The sequence below is a fragment of the Anas platyrhynchos genome, chromosome 7 (genome assembly GCF_047663525.1).
Source record: "Anas platyrhynchos isolate ZD024472 breed Pekin duck chromosome 7, IASCAAS_PekinDuck_T2T, whole genome shotgun sequence".
NCBI classification, from domain to species: Eukaryota; Metazoa; Chordata; class Aves; order Anseriformes; family Anatidae; genus Anas; species Anas platyrhynchos.
In genome coordinates, this window is record NC_092593.1 from 32,180,455 (window position 1) to 32,200,580 (window position 20,126).

Below are 20,126 nucleotides of genomic sequence, written 5' to 3' on the forward strand. Positions count from 1 at the left end.
TGAGCTTTTCCCTGTACCTTAAGTCCATTTTTTTAAACATTTCTCTGACCCTCTGTCTTTTTGACAAAGACTTGTCATCTTTTCCCTCTCTTCACCCCAGCAAGTAAAATATAAAACTCATATAATTACCCATCTAAGTGTGTGTGTTTTAAAAAAAAAAAAAAAAAAAAGTATCACAAGACTTGTAACTTGTATTAAATTCCTGAGAGTTGGAAACAACTGGTCTGATAATATCAGCATGGGGAAGCAAAATCACATCACTTGTATTGGAAGAAGTGCTTGCTCCAAGTGCAGTGTTGTGTACCTGATAAACTTAATGAATATAAAACAGCATCGGATTACTTTTGGTTACCAAATTTAGAATCCTAGCCCCCAAATTTGTATTTTGCTTTGTATCTTGACATCTTAAAATTGTTCTGCTAGTAACGGGAGACAGTATTGACAATTTTACTTTAGGTCCAGCTAAAGGTAATTTTCACAGCTATTGAGGCAGTGTTAAACTACTTATGAGGGGAGGTAGGACAGAGAATTATTTGGGGTAAGTGTATGCTGCTAGACTCTGACCTAATGTAATGTGTGTTTTCCACACTCACTCCCTGTAAGGACAGTCATACAGATTTTAAAGGTGTTGAATACTCATTCTGCCTACACTGAGGACGCTTATGGATAGAGGATCCAGAGGGCTGTAGGCAATTAAGACAGCAATTTGGGAAAGTCATTGCCCCTCAGTTAAATGGAGATTCAGATGGATTTGTTAAATCACCACTGAGGGTGATGTTAAGCTAACCCACATGGTTTTGAGTTGTAGGGGGCTAACAGCATGCAGCTCCTCACCTGAGGGGTGCTGACACACTGACCTGGCTGCTCTCGGTCATCTGCCCATGCCAAAAAATACCAGTGCGAGGCTTCTTTCATGCACTGATTAAAAATTTTCATGTTCTTTCTTTTCCTTATAAGCCTGGCTTAGGTCAGGAACAATCCAACCCACACAAGAAATGCTAGGAGGGCTCATTATTTTTTTTCCTATATTGTTACTAGTCCTCCTGAGATAAAAGCTTAATTCTTATTTTATTGTCTTTGAGTGCTCTGAAGTGAGTTACTGTACAGCTAGTAAGAACCAGAGGATGCTTTAATCTACTGCTGTAGCACTAGTTATGGTTGAAAAGGGTGACAACAGGAGTGGGGCTCTATACTGACAAGCCCAATCCAACTATGTGATACAGTAAACATAGCTCCATCATAACAGATCTCCTTAGTGTTGTCTCAGCAAGTGCTGTACTTTCCTGCATATTGTGATCAACAGTGAAATAGTTAACCCATGCTGACTTTTAATTTATGTACTAGACATCAGACCCATTGCAGCCTTGGAAGAAGGGCAGTTCACACCTCTCACTCTTGCCTTTTTTCCCCCTTTTTTTCCCTCAAGTTGTCCACAGATGTAGACATAATTGTATTTACAACACCTCCTAAAAGTTACCTTTTCTGGGGCTACAGAATTCATCTGGGAGGACTGGAGACCTCTCTCCCTTCCCCCTTAAATTTTGGAGTAGCTATGCTGCTGTCAGAAGCAGCATAGTTTTAGTTGTTAAAGTAAAACTTTAACAATGTCCTTCACAACTGAGGATGATATAAATCCAGTCAATTTTTGGAAGCTGTAGATGATGACCTCTTTTTTTAGACCAGGAAGGTTATTTTATTTGTCCACTCAACGTGCATTTGGCCATATGTTGTTACTGTCTTAAAAGGCAAACTTACTGCTCAGAAATCCTTGTGTGAGATATGCTAAAACTTTTTATTACTCTCTTCAGTATGGTATATTTCTTTGTTTTAAGATGAACCTGTTTCATTTATAGGCATAACAGATGACTTTGTTATTCCATTTTTCTGAGGCTAGGAACTTGGGGTTTCACGTGGCATGCAGCTTTTTATCCAGATTCAGCTGTAGGGGAAAAGTGTCCTCTTTCATATTTACTGTATTGTATTTTTCTGCAATTTCTAATCTTTCCTGGCAGCACTGTCTGAGCTGAAAACCAGCAGTCTCTCTGCTTTGCTACCTTTGTTTTTCACCATGACCTCACTTTTCTTCCCGTTTTCTCCCCAATGAAATATTGTTCAACTCTATCAGGAAGAACTTGTAATGGTTCTCTTGCTTGCAGGAAATTTTCCTGTGCATACTGCAAGTATGGCACTTGTCCAAAACAACTTAATGGTGTTTATGAGAAGGTCATGTAAGCGTAAGCTCAAATCTTTGCATGCTACATCTATCAATGCTTTACTGCTCTTTCTGATCAGCAGTCTCCAAGGGACCTTGGTTATGGACCACAGTCTCTACTCTTCGCTGAAATTTCGGGAGGAGAGGAAGCAGCATACGGCAAAGAGAGTTAATTTCTGATTGAGGAACTTGGTTATATATCTGTCACTGAGGTACTAGTCCTGCTAGCTCCGTTGAGATAGTGGAGGCAGAAATATAACTTAAGATACGCAGCAGTCTGAATACTTTTTGCCTCTCTTTCTATGGAGAGCCAGGCATTTAAAGCTATCTTCAAGCTGATCACATGAAGCAGATTCACGTATTCTTAATTTGAATGTTGTACTCACAGTCCCAGACTGTCATTGAGGTTAAGAACTTGGCAGGATACAAAAGAAGACATTTATACATCTTACGATAAGACCACAGTTGTTATAGTAAGAATTAAAAATGTGCAGGCATCTCAGAACAGATGAAGATCAACCTGCTTCAGAGTTGGTCAGCTTCTAGTTAATGGGGGTCAGGAAGAAATGTACCCAGTGGTAAATTCTGTATCTGATTTCTCCAAGGTTTCTTACAGCTTTATCCAAAGTTTCTGACACTGCAGTTGCTGTAGATACTTGACAAAATGGACTGCAGGTACACAGGACAGATGTGTCTGTATTCCTTGATCTAGCTTGCCATATCTGTTTTGTGGGGTATTTTTTTGGATGTCATATGGTAAGATGACCACAGTAGAGAATTTCTGCTTCCATTTCCATAACGTAGGATAAGGATGCGTAGAATTTGAGCACAGTTTTGAAGAAATTAAAAATGATGACTCTGATTAGTTAGTTTTAAGTCCAGCTTTGGCTGAAGAGGAGCTGAAATAGAAAACCATGTTGGATTGGTTTGCCAATGTTTCTTCTGAGCTCTGTGTTTTATGCCCCCTTCTCTCCATGTTAGCATTTATTTTACTGTTGTGTGTCACATGCCATTTTTAAGGCTCTGACATCTTTGAAGCATAATTAAAGGAATGAATAATTCAGATCACTGTCAACTTACTATTTTCTCTACTCTGCTGTCTGGTGGAGTTGCTAAATATGGAAGGTAAAAGGAATCAAAATAAGGTCTGCATTGTTCATCCAAGTTGCCCGTAAAGGACAGGTGCTATTTCTTCATCTATCTAGCTTACAAAGGACTGACAGCATGTTTGGAGACTGGATTGGACCCTTTTTCACCAGATCCAATTACCTATTCATCACAGGGGCGATACAGTTGGCCTGAGTGGGTGTCAGAGTGCAGCAGCCTCTTCCATTTCCTTTTCTTTCTCTCACTGTGCCGGAGGCATCCCACATCTCCTGCAACTCTCCTCCAGTCACACTTCGGCCCTACCTGGGAAGTAGCTGCTCCCTTTTGAGTGGGGCCGTACCCACCTCCCATTAAAGAGTCACCCAGCCTATCTGTGGCAGGACAGCCGCAACTGACAGCAAGACAGAAATGCTAAAAGGGGATGTTGGATTACAGGAATCATCCTTAAGTCACATTAGATAACAAAGGCCATCACTGCAATACAGTATGGTTCTTCCTTCCCTATTTTTCTCCAAATGTCTAATGTGCAACAAAGGAATGGTTTTCTATGTTATGCTTGCTTTCATTGAGCTATAAGTGTAACACAGCTGGCTGTAGGGAACTATAATGAGATATACAAACGTGGTCCCTAATCAGAAGCACATGAACAGTGCTGCCAGAGAGTAGGAATATTCACGTGCCTCACTTTAAACTTGCATTTAATTACCTTGCTAATCAGGGCTGAGTTCCCAAGCAAAAGTGATGCATCATCTCCAAGGATAACCTGATTGTTCCATGGGTAATGTGAAATTATTTCCCTCTTCATGCATCGCTTTAAGATAAGCCATACTAAATGGGATGAGTTATTATAGTCAAAAATAAAATGCTGAATGATAGCTATGTTGAAATGTACTAATGCTATTTGGAAGAGATTTGGGATTACAGTTCTGTTTCTGTCTTATGTTGGTTTATACACATTTTGTTCCAAGCAATTTTGGCAAAAGGTAACACAAGATTTTTGAGTTTTTGTAATGCTTGGATAGCCAAACCTATTGTATGTAGTGACTCCCTGAATCAATTAGCTTACACTATTGAAGAATAGTGTGCTTTTATGTTCCAAGGCACCAAAAAGTAACAAAGGCAATGAAAACCCACCAAAATTATTTATCAGACTTGTAAAATCAGTTTCAAAAATTAACTCTTAACAATTAACTAATATTAATGCGTGAACATGTGAGTGTGTATATCTTTTATGCATGCAGTAAGCATATAATCTTTTATATTTAGTTAAGAAGAGCTGTTAAATGAACTTTCCTTGTACTAACTAACACACTAAAGCCGTCACTGGAAAAGCAGTGCTGCTAAGCTGAGCCCTGATGTAAGTAGCTGTGATTTTGTAACTTCAAAGGAGATCTGCCATACACAACGTGCCCTGTGACTAGCATAATTTACCAGTTTGTGGTTCTGGTTTTGCGTATCTGTAACGCCATTGATTTTAAAAGGCTACAAAGATTTAAATTTGGATTCACATAGTAATGAATCAGCCAGCTTTCATCATCATTATACATTTATTTATCCGATGTCAATGAAAGATGCTTTTGCCTTTTACTAAATGAAACTAAGCTGTACATGTGGTTTCTCTATTCTGTTTTCCTGCCTAGACAGCCACTTGAAGGTTTTTTTTTTTTTTTTTATCCTTTTCTTCATCCCCAAATGTTGGGGAAGGCTTTGTTTCTTGTTTTGAGGGGGATGAGCTGCAAAAATGCTTTACCCTGAACGCAAGATGTGAGGTGATCACATTATTTGCTGCATTCTGTCTTCAAGTGTAGTCACATTTTAATATTGTTTTTCTGTTGGATGAAGGATTTGCATAACTGTGGCTCTAAAGGTGTTAGGTCCCCACCTTACCAGCCCTCTGTAGCTGTTGCTTAAACTTGTGATTATGCAGCTCTGATGTAAGGTAGGTATGAGGCACTGTAGAGTCGGGGGGGCAGGTGTTACTGCCTCCTTTAATTTGGGGAGAGTATGTCTAAAGGTATCAACTGGTAAAGCTTCGTTGACTTCAGCATTACAATCCCATTTTCTCCCTATTCACATGTGTTTTCTAACTGGAAGCGTGAGCACAGGGAGGCCTACTGGAAGGTTTGGAAGCGGTCTGGAGGTCACTGCAGCTGCTTGCTTCACCCAGAATAACAATAAAGCTGTAGGTGATGGTGCTGTTTTACCCATCTCAAGACAGAAACTTTGTACGAGCTCTGTTAACAAGAAGGAGGCAAATTTTGGGCTCTGGAATGAATTCTACTTCAAGCCAGGTGTTTCTGTCCCTCCCCACCCCTTGTACAGTAAAACCGTGGAGCGATTGCATTGATGTTTCTCACTGATTTGCTCTTGTCCCTTAGGTGAAAAGCTCATGAGATTTGGCTATCCAGATATTCACTTTGATATGAACCTACCCTATGAGAAGGAGGCTGAGCTGATGCAGTCTCACATGATGGACCAAGCCATCAACAATGCAATCACCTACCTTGGAGCTGAGGCACTTCACCCCCTGATGCAGCACACACCAAGCACAATTGCAGAGGTGGCCCCGGTCATCAGCTCAGCTTACGCTCAGGTCTATCATCCGAACAGGATAGAAAGGCCCATCAGCAGGGAAACAGCTGACAGTCACGAGAACAACATGGATGGCCCGATCTCCCTCATCAGACCAAAGAGTCGAACCCAGGATAGAGAGGGCTCCCCCAGCAATAGCTGCCTGGATTCTACTGACTCAGAGAGCAGCCACGAAGACCGCCAGTCCTACCAAGGAAACTCTGCCTTAAATCCCAAGAGGAAGCCAAGCCCGGCTTATATGAAGGAGGACGCCAAGGCTTTGGATGCCACCAAAGCTTCTAAGGGCTCTTTAAAGGATATCTACAAGGTCATCAATGGAGAAGGGGAGCAGATTAGGGCTTTCAAATGTGAGCACTGTCGCGTTCTTTTCCTGGACCATGTCATGTACACCATCCACATGGGCTGCCACGGCTACCGGGACCCGCTAGAGTGCAACATCTGTGGCTACCGAAGCCAGGACCGCTATGAGTTCTCGTCGCACATTGTCCGAGGGGAGCACACATTCCACTAGGCCTTCTCATCCAAAGGGGACTCTTATGAAGTAGAAGAACTGCACATGAAGAAATACTGCACTTACAATCCCACTTTTCCTCAGACATTGATGCGCCTATTTTGTTGTTGTTGCTGTTGTTGTTGTTGCTGTTGTTTAATTATTATTATTAACCTTTTTTTTTTTTTTGTGGACCCAACCTCATTTGCTCTGCCCAGCTTAAGAATGGAAAGAAGGAAGGGAAGGGATAAAAGAAGGGTTTGTTGTTGCTGTCACTTCTTGGTGAGTGACCTGACTTGCTTTCTGTGGGAGTTGAAAGGCAGTCTGTTTCTGTCTCAATCAGCTGTATATCATGTCCTATTTTGGGATGTTGCTCAACCCTGCTAGGTGCTTTAAAGTCACGATGAGTTGCCGCTCATTTATAATTTCAGACAAATAGGTAGAAACATTTCAGAGGAGAGCCTTTTTCAAATGTGCAGATACGGTGGGGGGTTTGGTGGTTGGAGAAGACTGGGGGATCTTTATTCTACAGAATGAACAATTGCATTTAAAGCAAAACTGTTTAGGGATTTAGGAGCACGAATCAAAGTCAATATTCTTTTCAAAATTACTTTCTAGGGTGAGCTGCTTTTCTGGGTTCAGTGTGTGTTGCCCCTCTAGAAGGTAAAGAAAAAAAAAAAGGAAAAAAAAAAAAAGAAATGTATGTCTTAACACTGTACCACGTAACAGCAGTTTAGTTTCATAAGTCCTGAGGGCCTTCTGTGGTAAGTCTGAGGCTCTGTACTTTTATTTTCCTTAACTTATGAAGCACCTTTTTTAGAATTGTTGATTTGCCATTACTCCATGCCTATGTGTTGACTCACTGGCTTCTTAGAGACCCTTGGGAGCCTTACATATTTAGTTGCACCCTATGGTTTAAGAAATATCATTTGCAAATAACATTTAAAGTTGCTTCTAGGACAGTAAGTGGCCTAGGAGTGGGCGAGAGAGTCTGTAGTTTACTCAAGAGGTTCTGCTGCTCTTCTAAAATAATTTTGTTTTAAAATTACAGATTTTAAAATGACAAAAGTACTGGTAGCAAAGTGTTCTTTAAATATAATTATATATCTATATATACCTGTATAAATACTTTCTCATTCTATTATCACAGTGTTAACCTCTTGGCAACAGCCTAAACTTGAGACTTGCAGCTGAGAAAACGCTAGGAGTCAGATCGTCAGCCAGCATTAATCCTCTTAGCTCCATTGAATTTAATGGAACTAACCCAACTATTTCAGCTACGTCAAGGTCTGAGCCTCGATTGTTGTTTTTTTTTCTCTTGCTGACATCTTATTTGCTGAAACAGTGATTTCCCTTTGTTTTCTTGTCATCAATTCTTCTTTAATTTAGGGGTGAAAGTGCAGGTTTTGCTAGATAGCCTTTGCTCCTGGAGAGCCCACAAGCCTTGCAAACAAACAGATCTCATATGAACTTCCCTACTTCTTTAGAAATTGATGCATGGAGATATGCAGGTGCTGTGCTTTTGATTTCAATTCACAGACTTCATTTTTATTTATAATTTATTAATTTCGCTGTAGAGAAAACAAATAAAGAAACAAACTCCAGAGCAATTCCTTGAGCTACAGACTGGACAAGAAAAAAAAAAAAAAAAGAAAGAAAAAACACCAATCTGTTTTGTTTCCTTTCTTTCTCTCCCAAAAAGTAGCAAAGCCAGCAACCACCCAAGTTGCAGGTTGCAGCAGTAAAAACTGGGCTTAAACCTACGTGACAGATTGCCATTGCAACCCAACTGTTTGTACCAATCACAATTGAAATGTTGTTGTTTGGCAACAAGAGCGCAGCTTGAGAATGGAAAGAAATGCATGGGTTTAACCCCCTCCATGCAAGTAGTCCCCATGCACTTGGCGAGACCTTTTCCAAAGTATGAAGTTACTGAAGTATAAAAGAAGAGAGCAAGATCAGGCCATAATGAGTTCCCATCTGCTCGCTTCAATCTGCATACGCTATGCACATGCCAGTTTGCTGTTTGTTTTGAGGGTACTGGGTTTTTTCTTCTCTTCCTAGACCTGGAGCGTTTGAAAGTAAGGAGCTGAGTGGTATCGATTGAAATCTTTTTATGGTGACATTCTTGGCAGCTAGAACCTGTGTTTAGAAAGGATACAGTAGATCATGGCCAGATTACCTGATGACTGCTTCCCAGCACTGAAATGCTATTAAGTAGGAGCTGGTAAAGTCTTGCAGTAGCCTATTAATTATAATACAATATGGAGAGAAATGTCATCTTGTGTAATGTGAGAGCTATCAAGGCTGGGAATATACGGGCTTTGGAGAGACAGATTTAAAGACCTATTCCCAACATTGTTCTTAATGTCGTTGGGTTCCTCCCCCTCCTTCTTTCTTCTTTCTAATGCAGAGGAAACTCAGGCAAACTAACCTCCAGCCCTTTCTCCTTTTCTTGCACTTGGTGTAACCAAAGGAGATTGTGCCAGAGAAAAAGGGGTACGTGCTGGAGGGCAGCGCTTAGGTTTTGTATGGGTGTTTGTCTAGAGCTAGGAAGGTTGGCTTAGGAGGTGGCTGACTGCGTTCTACATCATCCTGGTTGGAAATCAAAAAAAAAAAAAAAAAGGGGGTTGCTTTTACAGCGTGTCACAAAACAAGGGTTGGGGAGAGGGAGGGTGGTTGCGACTTCTTCCGAGGCAGCAAGGGTTTTCTAAGAACCATGTGCAAAGGGAAAGGTGCTGGGCTTGAAGGTCACTGGGCTTGTATGGAACTCCAGATAGCCCCATGTATGTGCAAGAGCAAAGGGTGGCCAAGAATCACTTTAAGTCTCAGGGGGATAACAGTTCATTCTTCCCTCTGGTCAGTGGAAAGAACGGGCTTTGGTTTCTTGGAATAGCTAGCATTAGGGAGAAAGTGTTTAAAAAAAAAAAAAAAAAGCCTATGTATGGAAAACCAGAGGAACAGGGAAAGGAGGAGCATCGTTTGTGTATCCACAAATAAGTTGACTGTGATTATACCCACAGTTTGTGAGTGTGCACTTTCAGTTGCTGATGATTCATTGATACCTCCTGCAGTGTATATGCTGGAGATGTTTAAAAGATGAGACAGGGAGGCTCGGTGGTTTTGTAGCTGGCTTCAGTCAAGCCCAACTTCTTGTTCCAATGGCAGCACTCAAGATCGGTTTGTGAGCAGTGCCCTTTCCTAGTATCACGAAAATAGAGGATGGGAGACACAGTGGGGAGGGCACTCACTGTTTGTCACCTTCCAGAAGCTGTATTTTTTAGAGAGCAAGAAGCTGAATGGTTGCATTAATTTCTAGTATCAGTGTCCTTTTCTTAGGGTTTTCTTAGGGCTCACTGAAGTTTTTCTTCCTAGAACTAGGGAAGGAAGAAAGACTAAATTCCAGTTGAAGTTTTGAACCAAGCTTTCAACTAGCATATCTAGTATATATTTTTAGCATTGAGTTCCCACTTGGCTTTTTTGTTGGGAGAGAGGAGTAGGGAAAAAAAGGCAGTCCTCACTTCTTCAAAATCAGGTGCCTAGTTGATCTAGGTAAAATTAATAGAGTTTTGTATAAATCACTTTGCCCCTACATGGGCGTGTGCAAATCTGGGGCCTTTGAGTTGGTGTTTTTTTTTTTTTGTTCTGTTTCTTGCTCGTTCTCTGCACTTTGCTAAGAAAAGCTCTTGAGTTTTGTCAAATCCATTAGTAAAAGTGTACTAGGAATTCGAGTAGATAAGCCTTGGCCTGCAGATCCATTTGTTCTAAGTATTTGGTGTTTGAAATCAAACCTGGCTGATTTTTACTGGACTCTCTTGAAATTCTTGGAATTGGGTTTCCAGTTAAAAACATGCATTTGCAAATTTAGAATTGGCTTCCTGCAAACATTCCCCATTTTCATTATAAAAAAAAAAAAGCCATTTCTGCAAACATCCCTGCCAGTAAACCCTTTCACTTCTTTTTACATCCAAAATGGCAAGATTCTGACTCAATTTAGAGTAGTACAAGCCTATTAATTTAAATAGAAGTGTGCCTGCTTATTCTCTTCTTGATATGATCCATGTTCTTGGAGCAAAGGGCATTATCTATATATCTGCTGTTATGGCCAATGAATTTTACAGCCACCTTTCTTTGCAATCAGTTAGGAGTGCACATCAAAATATATAGCGTTTTTCAGGAAAGCCAGCTCTTTACTCAGTAACTTATGAGATTAAAACAATTTTTTTCTCCTTAAAAAGTGCTTCCATCTATGAAGTGATGTGAAAGGTGTCTAGGCATTAACCTCTATTGGTCTGTATTAGAGAGAATCTAAATTTGTAAATTGGCCTTTTTTTTTTTTTCTTGTGGTAGTAGTTTCTACAGTCTGAGAGGACAGCTCACATAATAACCACGTGGAAATAAAGTATATTTACTTAAAAGTGAAGAAATTCTCAATTTTAAAGAGTTTCAAAATTTCTCTGTTTACAAGGGTGTTCTTAAATTGCAGCTGTCAGGCAGAGGAGGAGGCCATGAATTCAACCAAACCCTTCAAAAATGATCTTTAATAGGATATTATTAGTGTTGTCTGGGTCCTGAGCTGTTTTTTTTTTGTTTTTTTTTTCTTCATACTTGTGAGTACATTGAAAGAAGCCAGAAAACAATCTTTCCTCCTGAGAGAAACTTTGGAGACAATTTAGGGAAAGGTGCGTATTTCAGCCAAGGACAGGAGCAGCAGTAACACGGTTCCTTCATTAGATGATACTCCTTTACTTACCTGTTTCTGTGCATTATATTATAATGAGGGAGAAGGGAGTCTGCACTGTTACCTGAATCACCTAAACTCAACTTGAGGTTTTTAGGAAAAGTGTGATGAAATTGGCTTTGGCGCTAGAAATGTGCATCTTAGCTTGGCTTAGTGTCCTTTCAGAACAAAGGTGGATGGTAGTGATGGCATGCGGTCAAGAGCAGCTGGAGATTTTGAGAAAGTATATTTATATCTATGGTATCGTATAATTAGATATATGCTTTATTGTATATGTGCCTTTTTCTAATGCATTTTGAAAGTTCATGATGTCATTCGTGATATCTTTCCCTGCCCTTTCAGAATGCACGACAAAAACCAACCCAAAGTAAAAATCCCTTCTTGTACGACTTGGCAAGGCAGATCCTGGTCCCCCCCTGCACCCTTTTTTGCAGCTCAGCTGGGAGGGAAGGCTGTCTTAGTATTTAGCTATGAGATTTTCTGCAGAAAGCTGGCGTTAGGAGTGGGAAGGGCTGGCATTGCCCTAGCGAAGTGCATTCCAGCCAGAGCTGGTCTCGGCGCTGGTCCCAACCAGCACAGCGTTGGACTTTGCTTGACTGTGACGCTGCCTGAATCATTGACATGGAGCAAAGAGAAACCCGCCAGGGGGTGATGTTGTGGGGCAGGTTCACCTCTGAGGCTGGGGTGAGCTCGTTCTCCTCTGCGGGGCTTTATTAGCTGGCACGCTTGGGTGAAAAGTGCAGTATTGTTTTGGTACTTTCCTGGCAGGCTGGTGACCTACTTTCAGGTCTGGTTATTTACCCTGCACGGGTGCAGCATCTGAGGGTGCGGGCAGGGGAGGAGGTCCGGTTCCCAGCGCATCTCCCACGGGGTCCAAGCCACCCACCATCCCTCTGGGCTTGGGGTCACGGCGGCCACAGGGAGGACATAGGAGCAGGAACTAGGAATAGAGGAGGCAGAATTTGCTTGGCCACAGATGTGTTCCCATTCATCCCGTTAAGAATTGTGCTGAAGGATAGGCCAAGGAGAACATTACCGGTTTCTATTCTAGGCTCAAACAACAACATTCCCACTTAACTACAGTTCACTTCCAGCCCTTCTCACGTGGATCCCCGTCTGGGAGTACAGCTGTCCATGCACCCCCATGCTCTAAAAAGTTTAGATAAAAATCATGGGACTTCATTGATGGGAGGACAGCAGCAACCATTTCAGCAAAGATGTACACTGCTGTAGTAAATCCCAATATTATTTGCAATTAAAAAAAAAAAAATACTGTGGTGTAATCACTATCAGTACATGAAGTATTTTACAGAGTGAATGATGATGAAGTTAATCAGATCATGTCTTGAGGGTGTTACATGTTCTCCACTGGGAGAAGGGCAGCAGCTTGACCCAAAGCTTGCTGAAGGCAGCCGACGTTTCCTTCCTGCAGCAGCCATTTGACTCAGCCCACTGCACCAAGCAAGTATAGGAGCACACCATGAACCCCATGTGGACCCCTTCGATTCAGTTTCGAAGTGCATGGCAGCTTTACCATTAACCATGTGCTTAATTTGTTAAATCAGGGCCTTACTTGCTCCTTGGTACAGCATGGCAAGGTCCAAGGTTGATAGCACTTGGCAGTGGGGTTTGGCGGTGAGCATGAATTCACATGCATTGGTGTAGCAGCCTTAATCCCTCGTGCTTGGCAGTACGCGCGTACCAGTAGCCTGTAGTCTGTATTATCCATCAAGGGTAAAATACGGGAGCCTCCTGCAAGGCAGAGGGGACAGCATGACTCCACTGTTGGCACAAAGAGGCCAGTTGGCAGTAAATTGGGCCATTTAGTTTTACCTCAAGTGACATGGAATAAGAAAAGCTTCTTGAAGGGGTAGAGGTCACTGAATCCCCGACTATGCACTTACTGGGATTTGACATTACTTACTGGAAATGGATGTTCGCTTCTGAACACGCTGTAACAAGGGAAGGACTTCTGGTTATTTTTTGTAGTAGTTCAGATTCTGAAACTGTGATCAATTATTTGACTAATTGTCAAGTGTTCTCAGAGCTTGAACGTGTTCACTTCCTCTGTCATGTAGCAGTTTCCTCTGGTTTCCAATTGTTTTCTCTTTCTCCCCCTTTTCCTTCTCTTAGCTTTAAGTCTGGGCCTGCTCTTATCTCCTGTAGCTTTGGGCTGTCTAGGGTTTTTTGTTTTTTGGGGGTTTTTTGTTCATTGGCTGTACAGTCTGTTTACATATTTTTGTACTCAAGTGTAGTTTTATATTAAAAACAGGAAAAAGAAAAAAAGATAGTTGATTTGAGAAAAAAATATTAAGGTACATACTCTTTGTAACACTTTAAAGACCTAGGGTACCTTCAGAGATGACTCCACAGTGATGTAATTATAATACTGTATATTTGCCTTTTTAGTTGGTTTTATTTTCTGGTTGTATTTTTTTTTTCCTAAAATGTATATCTTTTTATGAGAAACTGGAAACTTTTAATGCAAATGTTTAGAAAGATTTAAAAATTGTAAAGTTAAAAAAAAAAAAAAAGTCATATAACTTTTTTTTCCTGTTGGAAGAAAATGCTTTAAAAAGTTTTACTACTGTTGTATTCCAGGGTGGGGGTTACCGACCCCAAATTTCCTTCGTATGCTTCATTCTTGGATCTTGCTTTCTAAAGATGCTCATTGCAGACATGGATGATTTGCTTACATTAGTTTAAAAAAAAAAAAAAGACAAAACCACCTTTTGGGGTTATCTTTCTGTTCAAGTGCAATACTTTCCCTGACGTCTTATTAATGTACAAGGGTTTACTTTTTCTTTCCTCAGTCAATACAAATCAGTGAAATGAAATTCTGTATCTTAAATACATTCAAAGATAAGCATCAAGTAACCATGTAAATTAAGATTGACTGACAAAAGGTGAGAAACTGTAAGTTAAGGCTAAAGCCCAGACCTTAACTCTGGTTTTTATTTGACATTGAAACACATCCAGTGGTCTGAAATAAGGACAAATGTGTTCTTGCCTCTTCCTTCATTTTCTTTTGTAATTGCAGCTTTTTTTTTTTTTTTTCCTCTTAAATAAGCACTTAATATTGATGTTTATTGAAAATAACAAAAAATAAAAAGATCGGTTGGTCTGATCCAAAACCCACTCAGTGGAGACTCTTGTGACTTTGATGATGGATTTTGGATTAGGCCTAAGCTCTTAGCTAGGGCAAAACTGCCATTTACTCTGATGGGAGAGATTTGCCCGCGTAAGAATTACAGGACTCGTGTCCTTTATCTACCTGAGAGACCAGAAAAGCTTCTTTAGAGTTGTCCTTGTCTTATATACGTTTAGATGGGACTTGTTTTACATATCATACATATTTATATATAGTGTATTTTTAATGCCTTTTTTTTCCACCCCAGTAGATTAAAACCGCTGTTCTGTAAATATGTATTTAGGTACGTAATAAAAATCCCATTGAGATTCTTTGAAAGGCAGTTACTGCGCATGCACAGTGGCCACTTTTGTCTTCTAAATTTCTATTTAAGATATTTCTTTTTAATAACATCAAAGGTGAGGAGACTATATCCCATTCTGACAGATTGCCAAAATATTTTCCCAGGTTGGACTGTTTGAGTTCAAGTAGAAAAATGTATTCAGTGGGCGACTGTCGCAGTTGCCCGCGGGGTCACACTCCTAGGGCCAAATTTCTGGCAACCTCCCGCAGGTTGTTCAGGTCCTCCCGCGAACGGGGACCGCACTGAAGCAGTGGGATCGTAGCAAAGCATGTGAGATCTTGTGAGCACTATTTCAGGCTGTCAGGTCTTGACCCATTTGTCAGCATCTTCGTGACTCGTACGGGGATGCACTCTGCCCGCTCTAGTGCCGAACTGGACATCGGTCATTTTCTGGAGCAGGATAAGATTTGGTGAGTAATCTGGCAAATGAAAAACAACAACAACAAAAATAAGTTTTCTCCCAGGTTATGATTTTTAGTTCTGCAACAGATGTTCTGAACTCAAATTGAGGAATCTAAAAGAATAAATATCCGACTTTATTCCAAAACCCTTGGAACGTGCTGTTAAATTGGAGTTCAGAAACAATCACAGTGGTGCATGTGAGCAACCCCAATGTAAACCTGCATCCCCCTGCTAAAGAGTTTTGCCGCTGTAGACTGAACTATGGGACTTGTTATTTTTTTCTCCTTAGCGTACATGCATACATATGGTTCCACATCTGTATGTGTGTACTCTGTACATGTGTGAGTGTTGTACAGCCATGTGAGAGTGTGAGTCTGTATGTGTGTATAAATAAAAAAAGCTGCAGAAACTTTGTAATACTTTGTGAAAAGGATTATATTATAAAGGTTTGTACTGTCTTGAGTGCACAGCTACTGGAATAAATGTAGGGAATCTCAGGAACAAGCATATAATTTGTCCAAGAATTATTTCTTCTCAGAAGTGTAAGTGCAGTTTTTAATTCTGTATATTATTTAATATTTTACCAATAAAAATAAACTTCTGACATGAAAGGGTTTTCCATTCAAGCTTTCTGAAAACATTGGTGTATGCATACATTTTTCTTTCTTACAGCAGGAACCGTGAGTGGTAATTTTGCACCTCGGAGGAATCACATTTCTACCTCGTAACAAATCCTATTAACTACCTAGAGAGGCTGAACGAGTTATGAGTTGGGGTTATGAGTATGCATTAGGAGGCTGAGGAATGGGGCCAAGATCCACTTTAAGAGTATGTTGAGACTTAGGATCTTTCCACCAGCTGAGCACATCAAGTTTTTCAGCATGAGTTAGAGTAGTATTCCCTCTAAGGTGCTGTTACGTGAAATGGTGGCATCAGGTACCTGCCACTTGGTCCACCCTGGTTTTGAAATAAATTAGTGGCCTGAGGTCCAACTTGTGCTGAAAAGTGCTCAGATCACGTAGGCAATGACTTTGACCCCTTCCCTCAGCTTGGGTTTTTGGCTGAGTTCCCTTGTGCCGTGTCCAGGGGTGATCTTAGCCGTATGGATTTATGGGGTAGTTCACGTTGCCCAACTCATTCTTTCTTTCGTAACACAGCCATCAATCTGGTGGTGTTCATGGCTTAAAGGGAGGGGAAAAAGAAAAAAGAAAAAAAAAAAACACTCCAGAATAAAAAGAAGATCTCATGAAGCTTCTGAAGTTGTGTTGTTTGTTTTAAGAATTGTAAATTCTTGGTTAAAGATTAACCAGCCTCTCCCTGGTAATAAAAGTGTTCATCATTGACGTGAGAATGGAAACTCCTTCAGATATCATCTGAATAAAACTTAATCTTTCTTTAAGTTGCTTGATGTATGTTGTTTCTGAGGAATGCCTCTGCTTGCCGGGCAGAAATTCCCGTTTTGCTTCACTCGGGAGTGCCAGCTCACTGGTTTTGCTACAGAAAGACCCAAGATTCAGCTAACGTGACAATCCAATTATTTAAAGCATAGACAAGACATCAGCTCGTGCTGTTAAAGTTTTAAGACTGAAAAGATGGACTTGACCCACTTGAGGTCCTGCCCTAAGACTTACTGCAGATGGTGGTGATCTTTTCCTTGACTTCAGACTCTTCAGAGAAGATTCAAAGACAAGGAGGGGAACCATAGGCAGAAGCTAAATGAGCCATAATTATTAGGGCTACCAAGCTGTTTGTTTGCAGGAGTAAGGTTCTGTGTATGGTCCAGGTACAAGTCACACAAAGGTGTACCATTGCCTGTGTCTCAAGATCACCCTTCAAGCAAAGGGCAATCTCACTCATTTGGCTCTGTTTAGGCAACAGGAAATCATGCATAATCCTTTCCCTGCAGTACTTTTGCTGGAAAAGCCCTCGTTCTATTGAAAATAGCCCTTTCCTGCTTTATTAGTAGCCAGTGTCTGCATGTTCTGCAATTACCAAGCCTTAATTTGGTATAGGTGAGGCAGTTTCAAAATATTTCATGGCTTTCTGTGCATCGTCTTTACTGGATCAGATGCTGCAGGTTAGAAGACCTGCTATGACTGCATCATCACCCTCTGTTCATTGACTGGGTCAGCCTAGTAGTGAGGTAAGCAGTGTGTTTCTGACCCACGTGTCCAGCACGCTGGGATTAAGCTCAAATTCACCTTGTCACCAAGAGGCAGTGACAGCCCAAGTGAGTTTTGACACGTGCCTTCTGCAGCTTTACTGAAGCCAGTATCACCTCCCTGGTTAATAAATATCATGTTCCTGGCTTTCCCCTCAATAGCTCTAATATCTCCAGTTTTATGCAGTACTTTCAAGAAATTACTGAGGCTCTATCTGAGGGTGAATTTGTGTTCTTAGAAATGGGTGAATCAAAGCTGGCTTTCTCCGTCTCTGTGCCTGGATGTGCGATCCCAGCCCTCCAGTGAATCACTCCCCGCTAAGACACAACGGTGCTCGCGTGCAGGAGCGGCAGGCCCTACAAATCACATTATGAAACTCACAATAATTGAGGGGCTAAAAATAATTTTTGCTCAGATTGCACTTTGAATGTGCTTGATGTTTTTTTATTATTTCTTTTTAGTCAATCCTAATGTAGTTAGTCCTCAGTAAACTCAGCTCTACCCTCCTGCCCTTCGGTGCTTATTTTTGTCTCTCCTGGTGCATCGCATAAGCATAGTGTAATTTCCAGCATGCAGTTATTAGTATTTATTCTTTTTTTTTTTCACAGCAGAGCACCTTAGGAGCCACAATGACTTCTGGACACGATGAAATGCAAGGTGAAAGGATTACTGTGTAAGTACTTCGGTTGCTTAAAATTTAAGGCTGACAATGAAAGCTCTTTTCAAATGAATATACTCGTGAATTAATAGGCCTGTGTCCTACTAATTCCTGCTACAGAGATTACGGATGGAGTCTCAGAATACATTTCCCAGAGATTTCTGTTAGTAGAGGAATTGAGCCCTTCTAATGAGACGACATGAATGTTCAATATTATCTCATTATTTTTCATTAATCCATGCGCGCCAGCCCGCCTCCACATGCTGTAATTCCACGTTACCACCCGTGTTCACATTAAAATAGGAACAGATTATTCAAGACTCCCACACAAATCGTGAACCTCTATCCCTTCTGAGCTGTTCCTGCAGCCAAGGCCATTCCTGGGACGGAGGAAACCTCTCCGCAAGGCAAGAAAAAGTCCTTAACCCCGTCTGCCTGGCACTTGGGCGCTCAAAATCCCATTTCTATTCCTGGCAAATGCTCCCCTCGCATCCAGCATCTGAGCCTGGATGAAGCTGCCCTGTCAAAACTGATTTTTAACAGAAAATTGCTTTTTTTGGTGAATGCCTTCTCTATGGAAAGTGTCTGCTTTTCATAGATTTGGGAGGATTTGGGGATTCTTTTCGCAGGAAGAAAGGCTGAAACTCTAAACCCTCTGAAGGTTTCTGGGTTATTTTGTTTGGTTTCAAGAGGAAATACTTCCCTCCCCTCAGCTGTTTTCATATCAGTTCAAATAATGCTAGGACACAATTTGCTGCTCTTTCCCATTATTTTTGTTACTTTTCCTGTTTCAGGCTGCCTGTGTGTAGTTTATAGGGTGTGGTAAGGAATGTAAATTATTATTTTCATGTAGGTGTGGTAGCTATTCAGTTGTAAATCCTGTTTTCAATCCTTCTGACTATTTTATTTGTGATCTGTAATATTGATCTGTCTTCAGGGCAGAGAGCACTGCAATCTATCAGGAGCAGGGACTTTTATTCCTTACTAAAATAAAGCATTCAAAGCAGTCCCTGAAATCTATGAGGCTGGGGGTGGGGGGAGATCTTGCTTGAAGCTTTTCTTTTATTTATTTTTTTCCTATTCTTTGAAATGAGTAGAGGAATTTGTTTCTGTGGTTGATTTGTTTTTATCAGTTCGTTGCAAAATGTGACTGGCCTCTCTTTTCAAATTCATCTCCGACGGTAGCCTGCCAGTGGCTGTCTCTTGATAACTGACTTTATATATATATATATATATATATATATATAAAAAAAAATTAAAAGCTTAAAGGTTTGCCTTTGGACGTGATTCATGACGGTAAAGAAACAGGGATAACTGAGCTCTGTGCTTGTTACTGGGCTTGAGCAAAGCTGTTGAGATGGTCGTAGTAGACACGTCTGAAGCACCGCTGTATTTCGCGTGAACTGCAAAGTGGCAACTTCACAGCCTTCTGTCAGCGATACCTCCAAAGCTCTGGCTCTCCAAAATCGTCTTTCCTGAGCGGGTCTCATCCCACGAAGTACAAGCTGTTGTGTAAGGCACACTTGGGGGTCAGAAGCTCTCCTGGGGCTGGTGTACAGCACCAGATTCCTGGCTGCTGCAAATCTGCTCTTACTGGAGCTAAGCTGATTTATGCTGTGTGAGCGCTCAGCCCAAGGCTCCGTGAGGTGTGCGTGCTCCTCTGAGCCCTCTGGGCCCTTCTTCAATCATCTGCTTGTCACAGGAACTTCATCTTTCTGCGCGTGTTCTTGTGGATGCGCTCTCATATGTGTATGCTCTTATGCACAGGATATGCACGTGTGTCTGTTCTGGTGACAGCCACTATAGCTACCAAAAGCTGGAGATGGCGTCGGCTGGTGTTAGTGCAACTGGACTTCTAGCGGTCAGTTCAGTCCACACCTCCGTTTATGGATAAATCCTGGTGTAGATTTTTGTGATCATTGTGGTGTGCTTGTGCTTGAGGTTGTGCCTCGTGTCACTTTTGGCTCTTCTTGATATCTAAATTCAGGTGTCGCATGGTGTATGTTCCAGACTGGTGGCCGAGCTTACCCATTCTGGCCAGCATGCAACCTACCTGTCCTTGGCAACCTCTGCATCTTGTCGTGCAGCAAAGAGATGCTTAAAAGATGTCAAACATCAGCCTTAGAGAAAAATGCAGGAAAAAATAAATAAATAAATAAAAAGCATTGCGGGCACTTGTCAGTTATAAGTGCATGACCGCACCAGGTTGTATGACCAAAAGAAGAACGGGGTAACAGCAGAGGCTGGGTCACAAGCCAATGAGCCCAC

General features: G+C 41.2%; 1 protein-coding gene across 26 annotated transcripts in view; it reads left to right on the forward strand.

The window, feature by feature from the left end:
• IKZF2 (IKAROS family zinc finger 2) overlaps positions 1-15,649 on the forward strand; it is a 116,051-nt gene extending 100,402 nt beyond the window's left edge. For all 26 annotated transcript variants that reach the window (XM_072041287.1, XM_072041286.1, XM_027461130.3 and 23 more), the window contains one exon: positions 5,698-15,649. In XM_072041287.1, the coding sequence (XP_071897388.1) occupies positions 5,698-6,422 (725 nt within the window). In that variant the 3' untranslated portion in view covers positions 6,423-15,649. The remainder of the gene's footprint in view (positions 1-5,697) is intronic.
• The last annotated feature ends 4,477 nt before the right edge of the window (positions 15,650-20,126 follow it).